This window comes from Theropithecus gelada, chromosome 10 (assembly GCF_003255815.1).
Source record: "Theropithecus gelada isolate Dixy chromosome 10, Tgel_1.0, whole genome shotgun sequence".
NCBI lineage: Eukaryota > Metazoa > Chordata > Mammalia > Primates > Cercopithecidae > Theropithecus > Theropithecus gelada.
The window spans coordinates 18,949,266-18,971,542 of record NC_037678.1 but is presented as its reverse complement, the minus strand read 5'-3'; the positions used below and the strand labels follow the sequence as shown (position 1 = coordinate 18,971,542).

The 22,277-nt window shown below is 43.5% G+C and overlaps 1 protein-coding gene and 1 pseudogene across 5 annotated transcripts in view; one reads left to right on the top strand and one right to left on the bottom strand.

The window, feature by feature from the left end:
• SFI1 (SFI1 centrin binding protein) overlaps positions 1-22,277 on the top strand; it is a 114,216-nt gene that overhangs the window by 3,012 nt on the left and 88,927 nt on the right. For 3 of the 5 annotated variants that reach the window (XM_025400058.1, XM_025400057.1, XM_025400056.1), the window contains exons 2-3: positions 4,278-4,399; positions 21,155-21,328. In XM_025400058.1, coding sequence (XP_025255843.1) covers positions 4,377-4,399; positions 21,155-21,328 — 197 coding nt within the window. In that variant the 5' untranslated portion in view covers positions 4,278-4,376. The remainder of the gene's footprint in view (positions 1-4,277; positions 4,400-21,154; positions 21,329-22,277) is intronic. The other 2 variants (XM_025400059.1, XM_025400060.1) reach the window with 2 other exon arrangements.
• Positions 12,422-12,927, bottom strand: LOC112633116 (annotated as a pseudogene).

Sequence of the window (22,277 nt, the reverse complement as noted above, 5' to 3'; positions counted from 1 at the left end):
GATCCACCTGCCTCAGCCTCCCAAAGTTCTGGGATTATAGGCATGTGCCACCGTCCTCGGCCGTGTTTTGTATTTGATTATCATTATGTATATTCCAACTTATAAGCCAGTTTATATTCATACATGTCCTTATTGAAAGCAAACCTGTGTCCTAGTTTTTCCAGTATATGTGTATTTTATCTGTGAGGTTACAGACATTGTTTTAGAGGCCGGAGATACAGTGAAGAGAAGATCAGATATGATTCCTGTTTTCATGGAATTTATATTTTAGTGGGGAAGGCAGACATGTACAAATAGGTAGAATGCTGGTATGAGTGTATAACAAAAGGGGGTCCTTGACCACGAAGGACGTTCCACAGAATCATTATGACAGAAACCCAAGGCAGAGACACATTGATTATAGCAGTATTTCACCAAAAGTCACTATTTGAATCCTTCTATTTGATTTATTTATAGAAATAGTCACTTATGATGACCTCTGTTACTTGGAGTGTGGTGTCAGAAAATCTAGGACATTGGTTTGATGTAAGTAAGGATTGTTCGTTTTGTATGGATAAACTGGCTAATTCCTTGTCTGATTGTCATTGAAATATGTGACCTTGATTATAAGGGTGACTTCATTCTTGTAGAATGAAACATCTGGTAAATGCATCACAATTACTCAACATAGGACACGTTCACCCTGTTAGCTTGCCTCCACCATTACTTAAATCTTACTCTTCTGTCTTACTACTTGTATTAGTTTCCTAGGGCTGCTGTAACAAAGTACCGCAAACCAGGTGGCTTAAAACTAATAGAAGTTGATTCTTTCACAGTTTTAGAGGCTAGAAGTCTGAAATCAAGGTCTTATCCTCTCCCTGAAGGCCCAGGGTATCTGTCCCTTGTGTCTTCTCTTTTAAGAAAGACAGATCATTTTGGATTAAGGGCCCACCCTACTCCCACGTGACCTCATCGTAACTTACATCTTAATTACTTCTGCAAAGACCCTGTTTTCAAATAAGGTCACATTCACAGGTAGCAGGGGTTAGGATCTCAGCAAATCTTTTTTGGGGAACACATTCAACCCACAACACTACTATTCCTGGCACTAAAAAACAGAGCAAAACAAAAAAACTATGTCGTAATTTATTCAGTTCCTAATGAATATTTTTGATAGAAATGATCACTAATTGAAAATGAGAAATGGGCTCAGGTGCAGTGGCTCATGCCTGTAATCCCAGAACTTTGGGAGGCTGAGGCAGGCAAATCACTTAAGGTCAGGAGTTTTAAGACCAGCCTGGTGAAACCTCATCTCTACTAAAAATACAAAAAGTAGCCCGCTGTGGTGGTGCGTGCCTGTAATCCCAGCTACATGGGAGGCTGAAGCAGGAGAATCGATTGAACCCAGGAAGTGGAGGTTGCAGTGAGCCTAGATTGCACCTCTGCATTCCAGCCTGGGCAACAGAGCGAGACTGTCTCAAAAAAAAAAAAAAAAAGAAAAAGAAAAAATGAAAACTAGGCAAGGTGCAGTGGTTCCTGTCTGTAGTGCCAGCTATGGGAAACTGAGACAGGAGAATTGCTTGAGCCCAGGAGTTTGAGATTACAGTCAGCTGTGATCACACCACTGCACTCCAGCCTGAATGACAGAGTGAGACCCTATCTCTACACACAAAAAAAGGCACTTTGGGAGGCTAAGGTGGATAGATCAGTTGAGCTCAGGAGTTTGAGACCAGCCTGGGCAATATAGCAAGGCCCTGTCTCTACAAATAATAAAAAATAAGCTGAGCATGGTGGCACATACCTGTGGTCCCAGCTACTTGGGAGACTGTGGTGGGAGGACTGCTTGAGCGTGGGAGGTTGAGGCTGCAGTGAGCCGTGATGGTGCCACAGTACTTCAGCCTGGATAATAGCATGAGACCGTGGATGACAGCGTGAGAAAGAAAAAAGGCTAGGCATGGTGGCTCATGCCTGCAGTCCTAACCCTTTGGGAAGCTGAGGCGGGAGGCTCACCTGAGCCTGAGGAGGTGGAGGCTGCAGTGAGCTGTGATTGCACTGCTGCGCTCCAGCCTGGGCGACAGAGGGAAATCCTGTCTTTTTTTTTTTTTTTTCCTGAGACAGTCTTGCTCCGTCGCCCAAGCTGCAGTGCAGTGGCGTAATCTCGGTTCACTGCAATCTCTGCCTCACGGGTTCAAGTGATTTTCCTCCCTCAACCTCCGGAGTAGGTGGGTTTGCAGGTGCCCACCACCATGCCTGGCTAACTTTTGTATTTTTAATAAAGACGGGATTTCCCCATGTTGGGCAGGCTGGTCTTGAACTCCTGACTTCAGGTGATCTGCCTGCCTCAGCCTCCCAAAGGGCTGGGATGACAGGCGTGAGCCACTGTGCCTGGCCAGAAATTCTGTCTTTAAAAAAACAAAGAAAATGAAAACTCTACATGGTAACACTGATAACCATAAAAATTAATCTGAAGAAAAACAAGAAATTTTGGCCTCTACTGGTGTTTTTGTGAAGGGAAGTTGAAGGTGCTGAAGCATCTAGACGCAAGAAAAGAAGCAGGCACACCTTTTGAGTGTGGCTCGCTCTCCTCTCAGTTTCCTTAATTAGAAAATAACATTTTGCAGATGACATGATTCTTTATCTAGAAAACCCCATCGTCTCAGCCCAAAAGCTTCTTAAACTGATAACCAGCCTCAGCAAAGCTTCGGGATACAGATCAATGTGCAAAAATTGCAAACATTCCTATACACCAACAACAGGCAAGCAGAGAACCAAATGTGAATGAATTCCTATTCACAGTTGCCACAAAAATAATAAAATACCTAGGAATACAGCTAACAAGGGAAGTGAAAGACCTCTTCAAGTAGAGCTACAAACCGCTGCTCAAAGAAATCAGAGGTGACACAAACAAATGGAAAAACATTCCATGCTCATGGATAGCAAAAATCAATATCATGAAAATGGCTATACTGCCCAAAGCAATTTACAGATTCAATGCTATTACCATTAATTACCATTGACATTCTTCACAGAATTAGAAAAAACTACTTTAAAATTCATATGGAACAAAAAAAGAGCATGAATAGCCAGGACAATCCTAAGCAAAAAGAATAAAGCTGCAGGCATCACGCTATCCAACTTCAAGCTGTACTACAACGTTACAGTAACAAAAAGAGAATGGTACTGGTGCAAAAACAGAAACATAGACTTATGGAACCTAATAGAGAACCCAGAAATAAGACCGCACACCTACAACCATCTGATCTTTGACAGATCTGACCAAAACCAGCAATGGGGAAAGGAGTCCCTATTTAGTAATAGGTGCTGGGAGAACTGGTTAGCCATATGCAAATACAGAAACTGGACCCCTTCCTTACGCCGTATACAAAAACCAACGCAAGATGGATTAAAGACTTAAATTTAAAACCCAAAACTATACAAACCCTAGAAGAAAACCTAGGCAATACCATTCAAGACATAGGCGCAGGCAAAGATTTCATGACGAAGATGCCAGAAGCAATTGCAACAGAATCAAAAATTGACAAATTTAGTTTAATTTCTAATTAAACTAAAGCACGTCTGCATAGCAAAAGAAACTATCATCAGAGTAAACAGACAACCTACAGAATGGGAGAAAATTTTTGCACTCTATCCGTCTGACAAAGATCTAACATCTAGCATTTACAACATTATGAGATAAAAACAACCCCATTAGGAAGTGGGCAAAGGACATGAACAGACACTTTTCAAAAGAAGACATACATACGATGAACAAACATGAAAAAAAGCTCAATATCACTCATCATTAGAGAAATGCAAATCAAAGCCACAGTGAGGCTGGGTGTGGTGGCTCACCACTGTAATTTTAGCACTTTGGGAGGCCAAGGCGGGTGGATCACTTGAGGTCAGGAATTTTGAGACCAGCCTGGCCAACGTGGTGGAATCCTGTCTCTACTGAAAATGCAAAAATCAGCCGGGTGTGGTGACAGGTGCCTGTAATCCCAGCTACTTGAGAGGTTGAGGCAGGAGAATCGCTTGAGCCCAGGAGGTGGCGGTTGCAGTGAGCAGAGATCGTGCCTCTGCACTCCAGCCTGGGTGATAGAGCAAGACTTTGTCTCAAAAAATGTTTAAAAAAACGTAATTTAAATATAGTATTTTCAGTCAGAGACCTAGCCCATGTTCATCTAGTGTTGAATTAAGGAGGGCAGGAGACTAGGAGCTGGCATGTAGCTGTTCAGAAGTGTGGCTCCTGAGAAGCTGCAAATAATTTTCTCTCTCTTTTATTCCCCTTTTTTTTGTAGTTAGAAGGGGAAGATAAAATACTTTGATTCAAGAAGAATCTGCTCACTGTGAAGTGTATATCAAGCCACAATTTCCATCAAAAAGTGATTAAGCAGAGGATGGAGAAGAAGGTTGATTCCAGGTGAGTGATGGGACTTGAGAAAAAAATATAACTGGAATTATGGTTCATATAAAACTGTAAACATTTTGTGTATGAAAAAATTATAAATTATGAGTGAGGTAGTAACTATGGGTAAGTTTTTTTTATCATTGATATTTTGAGTTTTTCATCTGTAAGAGAATACACATTTTGTACATTATGTTATAGTCAGAAAACATTCTGAGTGCATGGAAAGATCAATAAAATTTGATTCTGAGCAAAAGGATTACTCTCCTGAGCTTTCAAGTTATATCATCAAGGTTGGCTGGCTCTCGTGGCTTCTGCTTTTGATCATGGTAGCTTTCAGACTTTTACCTTCAGTTGGCTATATCTCTCCACTGAAGCTCTCGGCACCTTATATTGTGGCAGACTCTGTATAACTGTCCCTTTCTGGGTTTTGGTAATTGTTCCCTCCCCTCATCTCTTTGGGCCTGGAGGTAGTACCACCTTAGCTTCTACTAGCTTCAGGTTCCTACACTGTTCCTTGTGGTTCCTCTACACCCACAAGTTTATGAATATAGCATCTTCAAATTATCCTATTTTTAGTATGTCATCTATTTTCTTGTGACCTTTCATAGGTTTTATCATTAATGTTACTGGATTTTGTCACATGGTTTTTGTACATTTATTGAGATAATCATGTGGTTTTTGTTCTTTTTTCTATTAATAGGATGCATTACATAAATTGATTTTTGAATGTTAAACCAGCCTGGCATTCCTGGGATAAATCCCACTTGGTCATAGTGTTTATATGGCATATAGTTGTATTAGTCAGGGTCCTCTAGAGGGACAGAACGAGTAGAATATATGTATATGTGAAAGGGAGTTTATTAAGGAGAATTGACTCACACAATCACAAGGTGAAGTGCCGTGATGGGCAGTCTGCAAGTTGAGGAGCAAGGAAGCCAGTAGTGGCTCAGTCTGAGTCCCAAAACCTCAAAAGCAGGGAAGCCAACAGTGCAGCCTTCAATCTGTGGCCAAAGGCTTGTGAGCCCCTGGTAGACCACTGGGGTAAGTCCAAGAACCCAACAGCCAAAGAACTTGGAGTCTGATGTTTGAGGGCAGGAAACATCCAGCATGGGAGAAAGATGCAGGCCAGAAGACTTAGCAAGTCAGCTTATCCTACTTTCCGCCTGCTTTTCCTAGCGGTGCTGGCAGCCATTGGATGGTACCTACCCACATTGTGGGTGGGTCTTTCTCTCTAGTCCACTGACTCAAATGTTAATCTCTTTTGGCAGCACCCAGATACACCCAGAAACAATACTTTGCATCCCTCAATTTAGTCAAGTTGACACTTATTTTAACCATCAGAGTGGTTTTTATATGTTGTTGGATTTGGTTTGCTACTATTTTCTTGGGGATTTTTATGTCCATAGTCATGAGGTCTATTGGTCCTTTTTTTTCTTTGTGGTAATATCTTTGTCTTTGGTATGATGGTGATACTGGTCTCAATGAATTTAGAAGTGCTGCTCTTTTCTGGAAGAGTTTGTAGAGCATTATTATGATATTTATTTATTTATTTTTGAGATGGAGTCTTGCTCTGTTGCCCAGGCTGGAGTGCAGTGGTACAGTCTTGGCTCACTGCAGTTCAAGCAATTCTCCATCATGTTGGCCAAGCTGGTCTCGAACTCCTGACCTCAGGTTATTGGCCCACCTCTGCCTCCCAAAGTGCTGGGATTACAGGTGTTGAGCCATAGTGCTCAGCCTATTATTTCTTTTAAAATATTTGATAGAATTCATCACTGAAGCTGTCTGTGCTTTTTTTTTTTTGGTAGGAAAAAGTATTTATTTATTTTAGAGACGGGATCTTGCTCTGTCGCATGGCTGGAGTACAGTGGCTTGATCACAGCTCAGTGCAGTTTCTAACTCCTGGGCTCAAGCAATCTTGCTGCCTCAGCCTCCCAAAATGCTGGGATTACGAGTGTGAGCTACCAAGCCTGGCCTCTTTGTAGGAAAAATTTTAATTACTCATTTAATTTTTTTACTTGTTAGAGTTTTATTAGGTTTCTATTTATTCTTTTTGTTTGTTTTTTGAGATGACACTCTTGTCACCCAGGCTGGAGTACAGTGGTATGATCTTGGCTCACTGCAACCTCGGCTCACTCCTGCCTCCCTGGTTCAAGCAATTCTCCTGCCTCAGCCTCCCAAGTAGCTGGGACTACAGGCATGCACCACCACGTCCAACTAATATTTGTATTGTTAGTAGAGGTGGGGTTTCACCATGTTGGCCAGGCTCATCTTGAACTCCTGACCTCATGATCCGCCCACCTCGGCCTCCCAAAGTGCTGGGGCGTAGTACCTTTTTATGTGTTTATTGGGTATCTAGATTTTCTCTTCTTGAAGTTCGTATTCAAGTCTTATTTCTGTTTTTCTAATGAGTTGTATATTGAGTATTTGTACTAATATATAGGAGGTTTTCTGTTTTTGAATATGAATCTTTTGTGTGTTTTATGTGTGATAAGTATCTTCTCCCTCTGCTCACTTCATCATTTGACGAATTAAGATGTTTTAAATTTTAGGCCGGGTGCTGTGGCTTACACCTGGAATTCCAGCATTTTGAGAGGCCGAGGAGGGTGGATCACTTGAGGTCAGGAGTTAGAGACAAGACTGACCAACATGGCAAAACCCCGTCTCTACTAATAATATAAAAATTAGCGGGGTGTGGTGGTGTGTGCCCATAGTCCCAGCTACTTGGGAGGCTGAGGCAGGAGAATTGCTTGAACCTGTGAGGTAGGGGTTAGAGTGAGCTGAGATGGCACCCTTGCACTCCAGCCTGGGCAACAGAGTTAAACTCTCTCCAAAACAGAAAGAAAAAAAAAAAAAACAGGCACAGTGGCTTAACCCCTGTAGTCTTAGCACTTTGGGAGGCCGAGGCAGGCGGATCATTTGAGGTCAGGAGTTCAAGACCAGCCTGACCAACATGGCGAAACCCTATCTCTACTAAAAATTTAAAAATCAGACCGGGCACAGTGACTCATGCCTGTAATCCCAGCACTTTGGGAGGCCAAGGCAGGCAGATCACCTGAGGTCGGTAGTTTGAGACCAGCCTGACCAACATGGAGAGACCCCATCTCTAATAAAAATACAAAATTAGCTGGACGTGGTGGTGCGTGCCTGTAGTCCTAGCTACTCGGGAGGCTGAGGCGGGAGAATGGCTTGAACCTGGGGGGCGGAGGTTGTGGTGAGCTGAGATCGCTTCATTGCACTCCAACTTGGGCAACAAGAGTGAAACTCCGTCTCAAAAAAATAAAAAAATAAAAAAAATCAGCCAGTTGTGGTGTCACATATAATCCCAGCTACTTGGGAGGCTGAAACGGGAGAATCACTTGAACCCGGGAGGCAGAGGTTGCAGTGAGCCGAGATGGTGCCACTGTACTCCAGCCTGGGTGACAGAGTAAGTATCTGTCTCAAAAAAAAGAAAAAAAATTTTAACTTAGTAAAATTTGTATCTTTTCCTTTATAATTAATATGTGTTCTGTCAGGGTTAAGGTATCTATTTCTTCCTTGATGTCATGAAGATATTCTGGTTTTTGTTTTTTGTTTTTTTGAGACAGGGTCTCGCACTGTCACACAGGCTGGATTACAGTGGCATGATCAGAGTCACTGCGGCCTCAACCTCCCAGGCTTAAGCAGTCCTTCCATCTCAGCCTCCCAAATAGAGGCACTACAGGCGTGTGCCACCACACCCAGCGAATTTTTGTATTTTTTCTAGAGATGGGGTTTCATTGCTTTGCCCAAGCTGGTGTCAAACTCTTGGACTCAAGCAATTCGCCTGCCTCGGCCTCCCAAAGTGCTGGGATTACGGGTGCGGGCCACCATGCCTGGCCTAAGATATTCTGTATCATCTTTAAGAACTCATTATTTTGCTGTTTACGTTTTATTATCCAGACCTCCTGAAATTGACTTTTGTTGATCATGTGAGTTAGAGATCCTATTTCATTTTTTTTTCACACGGATATGTAATTAACCCAGCACAGTTTACTGAAAAAACAGCTCTATAGTGCCATTTTTATCGTTACTCAAGTGTCCATTAAGGCCAAGTCTGTTTCTTGCCTATGTACCTTGTTCCTTTGGTCAATTTGTTTCTGCTACAAAATTGTGATGTCTTGAATATGTAGCCTTGCAATAAGCCTGATATCCGAGTAAGACTGCTTATCTAACACTTTTAAGAATGTCTAAGCTATTCTTGGTCTTTTGTAATTCTGTGAAAGCTTCAGAATCCACTTGCGAAGTCCTCTTCCTCCCCAAAATAAACTCTATTGTTGTTGGTTTTGTTTTGTTTTGTTTTGTTTTTTTGACAGTCTTGCTCTGTCGCCCAGCAGGAGTGGCACAATCTTGGCGCACTGCAACCTCCACCTCCCAGGTTCGGGCCATTCTCTTGCCTCAGCCCCCGGAGTAGCTGGGATTACAGGCACCCACCACCATGCCTGGCTGTTTTTTGTATTTTTAGTAGATATGGCATTTCACCATGTCGGTCAGGCGGGTCTCGAACACCTGTTCTCAGTCAGGGTGATCTGCCCGCCTTGGCCTTCCAAAGTACTGGGATTACAGGTGTAAGCCACTGTGCCCAGCCCTCTCTTGGGGTTTTAATTGAGGTTACTTTGAATCTATAGATCAGAGTGGGAAAAATTGATATCTGTATTGTACTGAGTTCTCCATTTTGCCTATAAAATTATTAGATTTACTCCTATGTTTTATATTTGTGATGCCATTTGAAAATAGTATATAAATATATGTAATTGTTTTTTCTTTATTGCTAGTTTATAGAAATACAGAGTTGACCCTCATTTATTTGGTTTTTCTCTCTTCCTGATCAGTTTGACTGGCGGTCAACTGTATTAGTCTTTTTAAGGAACCAGCTTTTCTCTTTGATCTTCTTTGTTTGTTTTCTCTTTGTGGCTGCTTTTCTTAGAAAACCCTGCTTACAAGGTTGACCCTTGGCTGGTGTCTGGAAACTTAAGATTTCAGAAGGGTTCCCACCATTCCCTAACTGATGAATAGTTAACTGGACCTACACTGTTGTGTGTTCATGCAGTGTTGTTTATGCTGAGTACTAGCACTCCCTCTAGGAGGCTGGAATTTTGGTATGTGTTAGGCAGAGGGTGCCTGTCTGACCAGCCCTCAGTAAAAGCTTGGGTACTGAGTCTCTAATAAGCTTCACTGATATGCAACACTTCTCACGTGTTATCATAATTCAGTGCCGGAGGAATTAAGAGTGTCCTTTGTGATTCCACTGGGAGAGGATTCTTGGAAGCTTGCACTTGGTTTCTGCCAGACTTTGCCCTGTGCCCCTCTTCCCTTTGCTGATATGTGTTGTATCCTTTTGCAGGAAGATCAAAGAAAAAATCATAATGGAAGTTAACAGATACGTTGTAATGCTCATAAAAAATACTATGTATCAATATATGAAATACAACTACAGTCATGGTTAGAGGAATGTATAATGGGTTTAATGCATTTAATGTATACCATTAGATGCATGTATAAAGAATTAAGACTGAAAACCAGTGAACTATGCATCTATCATTTTTTCCTTTTCTATTCTTTTTTTTTTTTTTTTTGAGACAGAGTCTTGCTCTGTCACTCAGGCTGGTGTGCAGTGGCGTGATCACAGCTCACTGCAGCCTTGAATTCCTGGGTTCAACAAGTGATCTTCCCATGTCAGTCTCCCATGTAGCTGGGACTACAGGCATGCATCACCACATCCGGCTAATTTTTTTTTTTTGAGCCGGAGTCTCCCTGTGTCTCCCAGACTGGAGTGCAGTGGCGCGATCTTGACTCACTGCAAGCTCCGCCTCCCGGGTTCACGCCATTCTCCTGCCTCAGCCTCCTGAGTAGCTGGGACTACAGGTGCCCGCCACCACGCCCGGCTAAATTTTTTGTATTTTTAGTAGATACGGGGTTTCACCTTGTTAGTCAGGATGGTCTCGATCTCCTGACCTTGTGATCCACCCGCCTCAGCCTCCCAAAGTGCTGGGATTACAGGCGTGAGCCACCACACCCGGCCCTTTTTTTTTTTTTTTTTTTTTTTTCCCTGAGACACAGTCTTGCTCTCCCGCCCAGGCTGGAGTGCAGTGGAGTGATTTCGGCTCACTGCAACATCTGCCTCCTGGGTTCAAGCAATTCTCCTGCCTCAGCCTCCCGAGTAGCTGGGATAACAGGCATGTGCCACCACGCTCAGCTAATTTTTTGTATTTTTAGTAGAGACAGGGTTTCACCATGTTGGCCAAGCTGGCCTCCAACTCCTGACTACAGGTGATCCACCCACCTTGGCTTTCCAGAGTGCTGGGATTACAGGTGTGAGCCACTGTGAGCAGTCTAATTTTTAAATTTTTTGTAGAGATGGGGTCTCTCTGTGTTGCCCAGCTGCTCTCAACTCCTAGCCTTAAGCAGTCCACCTACCTTAGCCTCCCATAGTGCTGGGATTATGGGCATGAGTCACTGCCTGCCAAAAATTTTTTTATTTTAAAATTTTAATTAATTAATTTTGAGACTGAGTTATGACACTGGCTATTTTTTGTATTTTTGGTAGAGACGGGGTTTCACCATGTTGCCCAGGGCGGTCTTGAACTCCTGGGCTCAAGTGATCCACCCGCCTCAGCCTCCCAAAGTGCTGGGATTACAGGCATGAGCCGCCATGCCTGGCCCAAAATTATTTACTGATAAATATAACACAAATACAGAAAACAGCACCAAACAAGTGGGTGCCCTAGTGAATTATTATATGGCAGACACCTTTGTAACCACCACCTGTTTAAAAAAAAAAAAACAAAAAAAAAGTAAGACCTTGGCAGTCATTTCTGAACTTCCTTCCAAGCCCACTGACTGCCCCGCAGAGAGTAAACTACTAACTTGACTTGAATGGTAATTACTTTCTCACTTTTCTTCATGGTTTTATTACCATTTGTGTATCCTTAAAAACTATATAGTTTAGCTTTGCTTGTGGGTTTTTTGAGCAGGATTATAAGCTACTTTCTTTCTTTTTTTTTTTTTGAGATGGAGTCTGGCTCTGTCGCCCAGGCTGGAGTGCAGTGGTGTGATCTCAGCTCACTGCAAGCTCCGCCTCCCGGGTTCATGCCATTCTCCTGCCTCAGCCTCCCGAGTAGCTTGGGACTACAGGTGCCTGCCACCATACCCGGCTAATTTTTTTGTATTTTTAGTAAAGACAGGGTTTCACCGTGTTAGCCAGGATGGTCTCGATCTCCTGACCTTGTGATCTGCCCGCCTCGGCCTCCCAAAGTGCTAGGATTACAGGTGTGAGCCACTGCGCCCGGCCTATAAGCTACTTTCATTGTTTTCTTTATAGTTACCAACATTTTTTGGATTTCCTAAAGTGGTTCTATATTGCTTTTTTAAAATTCATTGAGATATAATTCACATATTATACAATTCATTCATTTCAAGTGTGCAATTTGATGGCTTTTATAATATTCATAGAGGGTTTTTTTTTTTAGTTTGGGATATGACCTCTGTTGAACTCACCTACCAGAGTGGAAGTAATATGTGTGCAAAACCAAATGTTTGTTGATATAACTTCTGCATCATAATTAAAATACAGGCAGTATCTAAAAAATAGTCATCTCAATCAAAATCCACTACTTCCATGTGGGCATGGTGGCTTATGTAATCCCAGAACTTTGGGAGGTTGAGGTGGGAGGATTCCTTGAGTCCAGGAGCTCGAGACCAGCCTGAGCAACATAATAAGACCCCATCTCTATATAAAGTAAAAAAAAAAAAAATAGCCAGGTGTGGTGGCGCATGCCTATAGTACCAGCTACTCAGGAGTCTGAGGTGGGAGGATCATGTGGATTGTTCTACTGCATTCCAGCCCGGGCAACAGAGCCAGACCCTGTCTTAAAAAAAAAAAAAAAAGTAGAGTTCAAGACCAGCCTGGGCAACACAGTGAGACCTTGTCTTTATTAAAAAATGTTTTAAAAAATTAACCAGGTGTCATGGGGCATGACTGTATTCCCCTGGAATCGTGAACAGTAGAGAGCTGTTAGATTAATTAGAGACCTGAGATAATAAGAAATCCAGGCATCCTTTACATAGTCGTCTGTTGTTCTTTCTTCCCAGAGACTTGCGAATGTGTGGAATGACACCATCACCAGCAATTGTAGCCTTGATAAGACAGTCCAATTCTTTTTCACTAATAGCAGGTTGCAAATGATGAGGGGTAATAGCTTTACCTTTAAATCTTTTGGTGCCTTTGATGCCACTTCAAGTATCTCTGCAGTAAGGTATCCAAGGATGGCTGCACTGTTCACAGTGGCAGTCACGCCCACACATCCATGACTGGTCTTCCTACATTTCAGATGTCTGTCTATGAATACGGCCCACTGGGAACTGTAAGGAGGCTCTCCGTGAGCAGGAAACAGCCACCTTTGTCCTGGCCTTTCCAGTGTCCTTCTCAGCCTTACCGCCACCCTTGCAAATTCTGCCGAAGCTCAAACAAGGCAGAGAAAGGGCTAGTCAGACACACGGTGAGATCCTACCACCTACTGCTTCATGGCACGGTGCTTCAAACTGTCCAGAGAGTTTATGTTTTTTGTGTGTGGTAAAATATATATAACGTAAGACTTACTATTTTATTTTAATCATTTTTTTTTTTTTTTTTTTGAGACAGATTCTCACAGCCCAGGCTGAAGGGCTGTGGTTGTGATCTTGGCTCACTGTAACCTCCGCCTGCTAGGTTCAAGTGCTTCTTGTGCTTCAGCCTCCCGAGTAACTGGGACTGCAGGCATGTGCCACCATGCTCGGCTAATTTTTTGTATTTTTAGTAGAGGCAGGGTTTCACCATGTTGGCCAGGCTGGTCTTGAACTTCTGGCATCAAGTGATCTACCTGCCTTGGCCTCCCAAAGTGCTAGGATTACAAATGTCAGCCACTGCACCTGACCTTTTTTTTTTTTTTTTTGAGACGAAGTCTCACTCTATCACCCAGGCTGGAGTGCAGTGGCACATTCTCTGCTCACTGCAACCTCCGCCTCAGCGGTTCAAGCGATTCTCCCACCTCAGCCTCCCAGGTAGCTGGAATTACAGGCACGTGCCACTACGCCCGGCTAATTTTTGTATTTTTGGTAGAGACAGTGTTTCACCATGTTGGCCAGGCTGGTCTCGAACTACTGATCCACCTGCCTCAGCCTCCCAAAGTGCTAGGATTACATGCATGAGCCACCACACCTGGCCTATTTTAACGATTTTTAAGTGTACAATTTAGTGCCATTAAGTACACTAACAATGTGTAACCATCACCACTATCCATACCCAAAACTTTTCATCATCCCATGTGGATATTCTGTATTCTTTAAATGGTGTCTCCTCATTCCTCCTACCCTAATCCTTTATAACCTTTATTGTACTTTGTTTCTAAGAATTTGCCTGTTCTAGGTACCTCATGTAAGTGGAGTCATATGATATTTTTCCATTTGCGTTTGGCTTATTTCACTTAGCATAGTGTTTTCAGGGTTTCTGTATCAGAATTTTATTCCTTTATTATTACTATTATTATTATTTTCTTCTGAGTGAGATGGAGTCTTGCTCTGTCACCAGGCTGGAGTGCAGTGGTGTGATGTCAGCTCACGGCAACCTCCGCCTCCCATGTTCAAGCAATTCTCCTGCCTCAGCCTCCCGAGTAGCTGGGACTACAGGCATGTGCCACCATGCCCAGCTAAGTTTCGTATTTTTAGTAGAGACAGGGTTTCACCATGTTGGCCAGGATGGTCTTTATCTTTTGACCTTGTGATCCACCCACCTGGGCCTCCCAAAGTGCTGGGATTACAGGTGTGAGCCACTGCGCCTGGCCTTTTTTTTTTTTTTTTTGAGATGGGAGTTTTGCTCTTGTTGCCCAGGCTGGAGTGCTGTGGCACGATCTCGGATCACTGCATTCTCTGCCTCCCGGGTTCAAGTGATTCTCCTGCCTCAGCCTCCCAATTAGCTGGGATTACAGGCATAGGCCACCACACCCGGCTAATTTTTTGTATTTCGTAGAGACAGGGTTTCACCATGTTCGTCTCGAACTCCTGACCTGAGGTGATCCACCGACCTCGGCCTCCCAAAGTGCTGGGATTACAGGCGTGAGCCACGGTGCCCGGCCAGGACTACTATTTTTGAAGACCAGACTGGCAGAGCTTTTGCTGCCCCTGCAGAGACAACCAGATTCAGATCAACAGCATTTAGTTTTCTAGAACACTGCACAGGCCATGTTTGATCAACCAAGGTGAGCTGACCAGTTACCATAGTTAAAGAAGGGAGGAGGTAGGAAGGCAGAGGCAGACCCACCATTCGCTGTGTGTAGAGAAGATAAGTGGAGTCAATTGCTTTTAATTCATGGATTTTTTTTTTTTTTTTTTTTTTTTGAGACAGAGTCTCACACTGTTGCCCAGGCTGGAGTGCAGTGGCGAGATTGCAACTCACTGCAACCTCCGCCTCCCGGGTTTAAGCAATTTTCCTGCCTCAGCCCCCCGAGTAGCTGGGATTACAAGTGCCCACCACCACGCCCAGCTAATTTTTAGTAGAGACGGGGTTTCACTGTGTTGTCCAGGCTGATCTCGAACTCTGACCTCGTGATTCACCCGCCTTAGCCACCCAAAGTGCTGGGATTACAGGCATGAGCCACCGCACCCAGCCTAATTCATGGATTTCTACTTTATCTTTTTCCTCCTTGAAATCAATTGTTTGGGAATCAGTTGTTTTGTAGCACTTTCCGCAATTCGTATTTTACCAGTTGCATTCCTATGTGCATTTTTTAAAATTCTTTTTTAAAATTTATAAATTGTTAATACAATTGTACATATTTATCAGGTACGTAGTGATATATCAATACATACAGTGTGTAGTGATCAGATCAGGGTAATTAGCATATCCATCACCTCAAACATTTATCATTTCTTTGTTTTGGGAACATTCAGTATCCTCCTAGCTACTTGAAACTATACATGATTGTTAACAATAGTCATCCTATGGGGGTATAGAATGCTAGAATTTATTTCTCCTATCTAGTTTTAATTTTGTGTCTTTTAACAAATCTCTCCCTGTCCCTCTTTTTCCTCTACCCTTCCTAGCCTCTTGTGTCCTCTGTTCTACTTTGGTTTCTGTAAGATCAACTTGTTTTAGCTTTTGCACGAGTAAGAACATGAAGTGTTTAACTTTCTGTTCCTAGCTTATTTCACTTAATATCCTCCATTTCCATCCATGTTGCTGCAAATGACAATATTTTACCCTTTTTTATGACTGAATAGTATTCCATTTGTGTGTATATACCACATTTGCTTAATCCATTCATCTCTTGTTGGACACCTAGATTGATCCCATATATTGGCTATTGTGAATAGTGCTGCAGTAACCATGAGGGTGCAGATGTCTCTTGGATGCACTGATTTTCTTTCCTTTGGATAAATGCCCAGTAGTGGGTTTGCTGGGTCATGCAGTAGTCCTATTTGTAGTTTTTTGAGGAACCTCCATACTGTTCTCCATAGTGGCTATACTAGTTTACATTCTCACCTACAGTATATAAGTGTTCCCTTTTCAGCCGGGCACGGTGGCTCACACCTGTAATCCTACCACTTTGGGATGCCGAAGTGGGCGGATCACGAGGTCAGGAATTCGAGACTAGCCTGGCCAATATGGTGAAACCCTGTCTCTACTAATAATACAAAAATTAGCCGGGCTTGGTGGTGCGCACCTGTAGTCCCACCTACTTGGGAGACTGAGGCAGAAGAATTGCTTGAACCTAGGAGGTTGCAGTGAGCCGAGATGGCGCCATTGCACTCCAGCCTGGGCAACAGTGAGATTCTATCTCAATAAAAATAAAAATAAAATTAAAAAGTGTTCCTTTTTCTCTGCTTCCTTGCCAGCATTTTTTTTTTTTTGTCTTTTTGACAATAGCCACCTACCTAACGAGTAAGATGACACCTCATTGTGATTTTCATTTACATTTTCCTGATAGTGATGTTGAGCATTTTTTCATATATTTGTTAGCCATTCGTATGTCTTCTTTTGAGAAATGTCTATTCAGAGAATTTGCTCCCCCTACTTTTTTTTTTGAGACAGATCTCACTCTGTCACCCAGGCTGGAGTACAGTGGTGGGATCTCAGCTCACTGAAACCTCTGCCTCCCAGGCTCATGCCATCCTCTCAGTGCAGCCTCCAGAGTAGCTGGGACTCCAGGCACACACCACCATGCTTGGCTAATTTTGTGTAGAGACAGGATTTCACCATGTTGCCCAGGCTGATGTTAAATTCCTGGACTGAAGCCATCTGCCCGCCTCAGCTTCCCAAAGTTGCCCCTTTTTTAATTGGATTTTTTGTTTGTTTTTTGCTGTTGAGATATTTGAGTTCTTTGTATATTCTGCGTATTAACCCCCTGTCAGATAGTTTGCACATATTTTTTGTAATATTTGTAATCCCATTCTTTTTTTTTTTTTTTGAGATGGAGTCTTACTCTGTCACCCAGTCAGGAGTGCAGTGGTGCAATCTTGGCTCACTGCAACCACCACCTCCCAGGTTCAAGCGATTCTCCTGCCTCAGCCTCCCGAGTAACTGGGATTACAGGTGTGCGCCACCATGCCCAGCTAATTTTGTATTTTTAGTAGAGATGGGGTTTCACCATGTTGGTCAGGCTGGTCGTGAACTCCTGATCTCAAGTGATCTGACTGCCTTGGCCTCCCAAACTGCTGGGATTACAGGCATGGGCCACTATGCCCGGCCTGTAATCCCATTCTATAGGTTGTCTTTTTACTTGTAGATTGTTTGCTGAGCAGAAGCTTTTAAGCTTGAGATTATCCTATTTGTTTATTTTTGGTTTTGTTGCCCGTGCTTTTGATGTTTTATTCGTAAAATATTTTCCTAGACTTTTGAAGTATTTCTTCTCATAGCTTTCTAGTTTTGGGTCTTACATTTAGGTCTTTGATCCATTTTGAGTTGATATTGTATAGGGTGAGAGGTAAGGGGTCTGGTTTCATTTTTCTGTATGTAGATACTCACTTTTCCCAGCACCATTTATTAAAGAGGGTGTCCTTTCCCCAGTGTTCTTGGACCCTTTGTCAAAAATAAATTGGCACTGGGTGTGATGGCTCACACCTGTAATCTCAGCACTTTGGGACTCCAGGACAGGTGGATCACTTGAGCCTAGGAGTTCAAGACCATCCTGCGCAATGTGGCAAAACCCCATCTCTACAAAAAATTAGCCAGGTGGTAGCATGCCCTTGTAGTTGCAGCTCCTCAGGAGGCTGAGGTAGGAAGGAAGATCACCTGAATCTGGGAGGTTGAGGATGCAGTGAGCCGTGATTGCATCACTATACTCCAGTGGGGCAACAGAATGAGACTGTGTCTTAGGTAGGTAGGTAGGTAGGTAGATAGATAAAGTAGCTTAATAACTTGATACTCTGTTCTGTTCCATTGGCCTGTGTGTCTGTCTTTATGCCAGTACCATGCTGTTTTGGTTACTACAGCTTTGTGGTTTATTTTGAAGTCTGGTGATGTGATGCCTCCAGCTTTGTTCTTTTTGCTCAGGATCGCTTTGGCTAGTTGGAGTCTTCTGTGGTCCTATACAATTTTTAAGATATTTTTCCTATTTATGTGAATAATGTCACTGGTATTTTGATAGGGCCTGTGTGCATTTTAGCATGTTCTTCTGTCCTCTGTTCTCAGTCTTTTTGTGCCAATTGGTAACTGGATTTAGAGACTTAATCAGATTTAAGTTTTATTTTTTGGGAGTAGTACAAGATAGTTTTATAGAACCAAAGCAGTGAATGGTACCATACTCAAATATAGATACCTGTATTAGATCGTTCTCATGCTGCCATGAAGAAATATCTGAGATAAGTAATTTATAAAGGAAGGAGGTTTAATTGACTCACAGTTCTGCATTTCTGGAGAGGCCTCAAGAAACTTGCAATCATGGTGGAAGGGGAAGCAAACATGTGCTTTCTCACATGGCGTCAGGAAAGAAAGTGCAGAGTGAAGTGGGGGAAAGCCCCACATAAAACCATGAGATCTCTTGGGAACTCACTCACTATCATGAGAACAGCATGGGGGAACTACCCACATAATCTCATCACCTTCCGTGAAGTCCCTCCCACAACACGTGGGTCTTACGGGACCTACAATTGAAGATGCAATTTGGGTGGGGGCACAGCTAAACCGTATCAATACCTATGTTTTGTCGTTCTTATTGTTGTTGAAACAGAGTGTCACTCTGTCGCCCAGGCTGGTGTGCAATGGTGAGATCTCAGCTCACTGCAACCTCTGCCCCTTGGGTTCAAGCGATTCTCGTGCCTCAGCCTCCCGAGTAGCTGGGACCACAGGCGTGTGCCACCACACCTGGCTAATTTTTGTATTTTTAGTAGAGACAGGGTTTCACCATGTTGTCCAAGCTGGTCTCAAATTCCTAACCTCAGGTGATCCACCCACCTTGGCCTCTCAAAGTGCTGTGATTACAGGCGTGAGCCACCACACCTGGCCATCAATACCTATGTTGGAACTATCGGGGAGTTTTATTTTTTTCTTTCTTTCCTGTCCTGTCCTGTCCTTTCCTGTCCTGTCCTGTCGCCTGGGCTGGAGTGCAATGGCATGACTCACTGCAACCTCCACCTCCCGGGTTCAAGCGATTCTCCTGCCTCAGCCTCCCAAGTAGCTGGGATTACAGGCACCTGCCACCACACCCGGCTGATTTTTGTATTTTTAGTAGAGATGGCATTTAGCTGTGCTGGCCAGGCTGGTCTGAAACTCCTAACCCCAGATGATCCTCCTGCCTCAGCCTCCCAAAGTGCTGGGATTATAGACGTGAGCCATTGTACCCAGCCAAGACCTTGTCTTTTTTTTTTTTTTTTTTTTTTTTTGAGACGGAGTCTTGCTTTGTCACCCAGGCTGGAGTGCAGTGGCCGGATCTCGGCTCACTGCAAGCTCCGCCTCCCGGGTTCATGCCATTCTCCTGCCTCAGCCTCCCGAGTAGCTGGGACTACAGGCATCTGCCACCTCGCCCGGCTAGTTTTTTATAATTTTTAGTAGAGATGGGGTTTCACCGTGTTAGCCAGGATGGTCTCGATCTCCTGACCTCGTGATCCGCCCGTCTTGGCCTCCCAAAGTGCTGGGATTACAGGCTTGAGCCACCGCGCCTGGCCGACCCTGTCTTTAAAAAAAAAAAATTAGATTGCTTCTACCTTTTGGCTGTTGTGATTAATGCTTCTACCTTACTTTTTATAGTTACCCCATGCCCTGCAAATATGTTCATGCTTGACTTTCATTTCTTTAAACATATTCTTTTTAGCATGTACAGCTGTGTGTGTGTAAAGAAAAAGGGGTATGTGGGAACAGTCTGTTCGTTCTTCACAATTTTGCAGTAAACTTCAAATTGTTCTAAAAAAATAAAATCCAGGAGTCTGAGTGTGGTAGCTTACACCTGTAATCTCAGCATTTTGGGAGGCTTAGTTGAGAGGATTGCTTAAGCCCAGGAGTTCAAGACCAGTCTAGGCAACATAGCAAGACTCTATTTCAAGAAAACAAAATTTTTTGTTTTTTAAAAAATAGAATTAAATATTAAAATATTAAATATTAAAATTAAAATATTAAAATTTTAAATATTAAAAATTAAATAAAAAATTTTAAAAAGTATATTAAAGTGTGTGTGTGTGTGTGTATGTATGTATATATATAGTGTGTGTGTGTGTGTGTTTGTGCGCGCGTGCTTTAGCCTCAGTGCAGATACTCTGAAGCAAGAGATCAAGAATGAAATCAGGCCAGCAGGCCAGATACAGTGGTGCATGTCTGTAATACCACCACTTTGGGGGGCTGAGGCAGGAGGATTACTTGAGCCCAGGAGTTTGAGACTAGCCTGGGCAATATAGTGAGACCCTGTCTCTAAAAAATTAAAAATTGGCCGAGCACAGTGGCTCAAGCCTGTAATCCCAGCACTTTGGGAGGCCGAGGTGGGTGGATCACCTGAGGTCAGGAGTTCAAGACCAGCCTGGCCAACATGGTGAAATCCCATCTCCACTAAAAATACAAAACTTAGCCGGATGTGGTGGTGGGTGCCTGTAATCCCAGCTACTAGGGAGGCTGAGGCAGGAGAATCGCTTGAACCCGGGAGGTGGAGGTTGAGTGAGCCGAGATCACGCCACTGCACTCCAACCTGGGCGACAGAATAAGACCTTGTCTCAAAAAAAATAATAAAAATAAAAAATTAGCCCACCATGGTGGTGCACGCCTGTAGTCTCAGCTACTCAGGAGGATGTGGTGGGAGGATTCCTTGAGCCCGGGAGTTCAAGACCAGCCTGGGCAACACAGTGAGACCTTGTCTCTTAAAAAAAAAAAAAAAATTATCAGGACACACTGGTGAGCACCTGTGGTCCTAGTTGCCTAGTTGCTTGGGAGGCTGAAATGAGAGGATCACTTGAGCCTGGGAGGTCAAGGCTGCAGTGAGCTGTGGTCATGCCACAGCATTCCAGCCTGGGCAGCAGAGTGAGAACCTGTCTCAAACAAAAGAAAACTGTGTTAGGCCTGATGACTCCAGGGGGTACCCCTCAGCTCTGTAGTTCCTGCCTAGAGCTGACCCAGCAGTACCCACCTCCAGTGATTGGCCAATATTTCTGTCAGATTGGGCTGCTTATTATCTTTGAAGCATAGGTATTGTCAGTCTTGATGAGTTTATCTGTTTAATTTTGCTTGTATGTTAAAAGTATTTGCATCACATGCAGAGATAACTTTATTCTCTCCTTGCCTCCTTCCTCCTCACATTTAAGGTATTTTAGGGATGGTGCAGTTAAGAAACCTTATTCTGCAAAGACACTGTCCAACAAGAAGTCTTCTGCATCCTTTGGGATCCGGAGGGAGTTACCTAGTACCAGTCACCTAGTGCAGTATCGTGGCACACATACTTGTACCCGACAGGGCCGGTTAAGAGAACTGCGCATCAGGTGAGCTTTTGAGTGGCCACCAGTCTACAGATACTTTTCTCTTGTTCTCCCTTCTTGGTTAAAATGAGGGAATGATTCTTATTCTCCCATCACAATTAGTTGGAGATCTTGATGCCTGTTCTTTATAGTAGAATGTTCAGATGAAAAGGATATTCAGGAATCTGCAGACATAAAATCTGTCACTGAGTGTTTTCATTTCTCCACTTGTGCCTCGCAATATGACGCTATCAAGATTCTTCCAGAAAAAGTCTAAACGTGTAAACGTGGTCCAAGAAAGAAGGAACTACTCTTTTTTGCTACTCTTTTTTTTTCCCCCTGGATTTTCTGGTGAATTCTAGAAGAGCTGTAACCCTTCTGCTACTCTTGATTAGGTATATTAAAGACATGCATTTCTTAATTCAAAAATTTATCAGGCCTGGTGCGGTGGCTCACACCTATAATCCCAGCACTTTGGGAGGCCGAGGCAGGTAGATCACCTGAGGTCAGGAGTTTGAGACCTCATCTCCACTAAAAATACAGCCGGGCACGGTGGCTCATGCCTGTAATTCCAGCACTTTGGGAGGCCGAGGCGGGTGGATCACGAGGTCAGGAGATCGAGACCATCCTGGCTAACATGGTGAAGCCCCATCTCTACTAAAAATACAAAAAATTAGGCCGGGCGCGGTGGCTCACGCCTGTGATCCCAGCACTTTGGGAGGCTGAGGCGGGCGGATCACAAGGTCAGGAGATCGAGACCACAGTGAAACCCTGTCTCTACTAAAAATACAAAAAAATTAGCCGGGCGCGGTGGTGGGCGCCTGTAGTCCCAGCTACTCAGGAGGCTGAGGCGGGAGAATGGCGTGAACCCGGGAGGCGGAGCTTGCAGTGAGCCGAGATCGCGCCACTGCACTCCAGCCTGGGCGACAGCGCGAGACTCCGTCTCAAAAAAAAAAAAAAAAAAAAAAAAAAA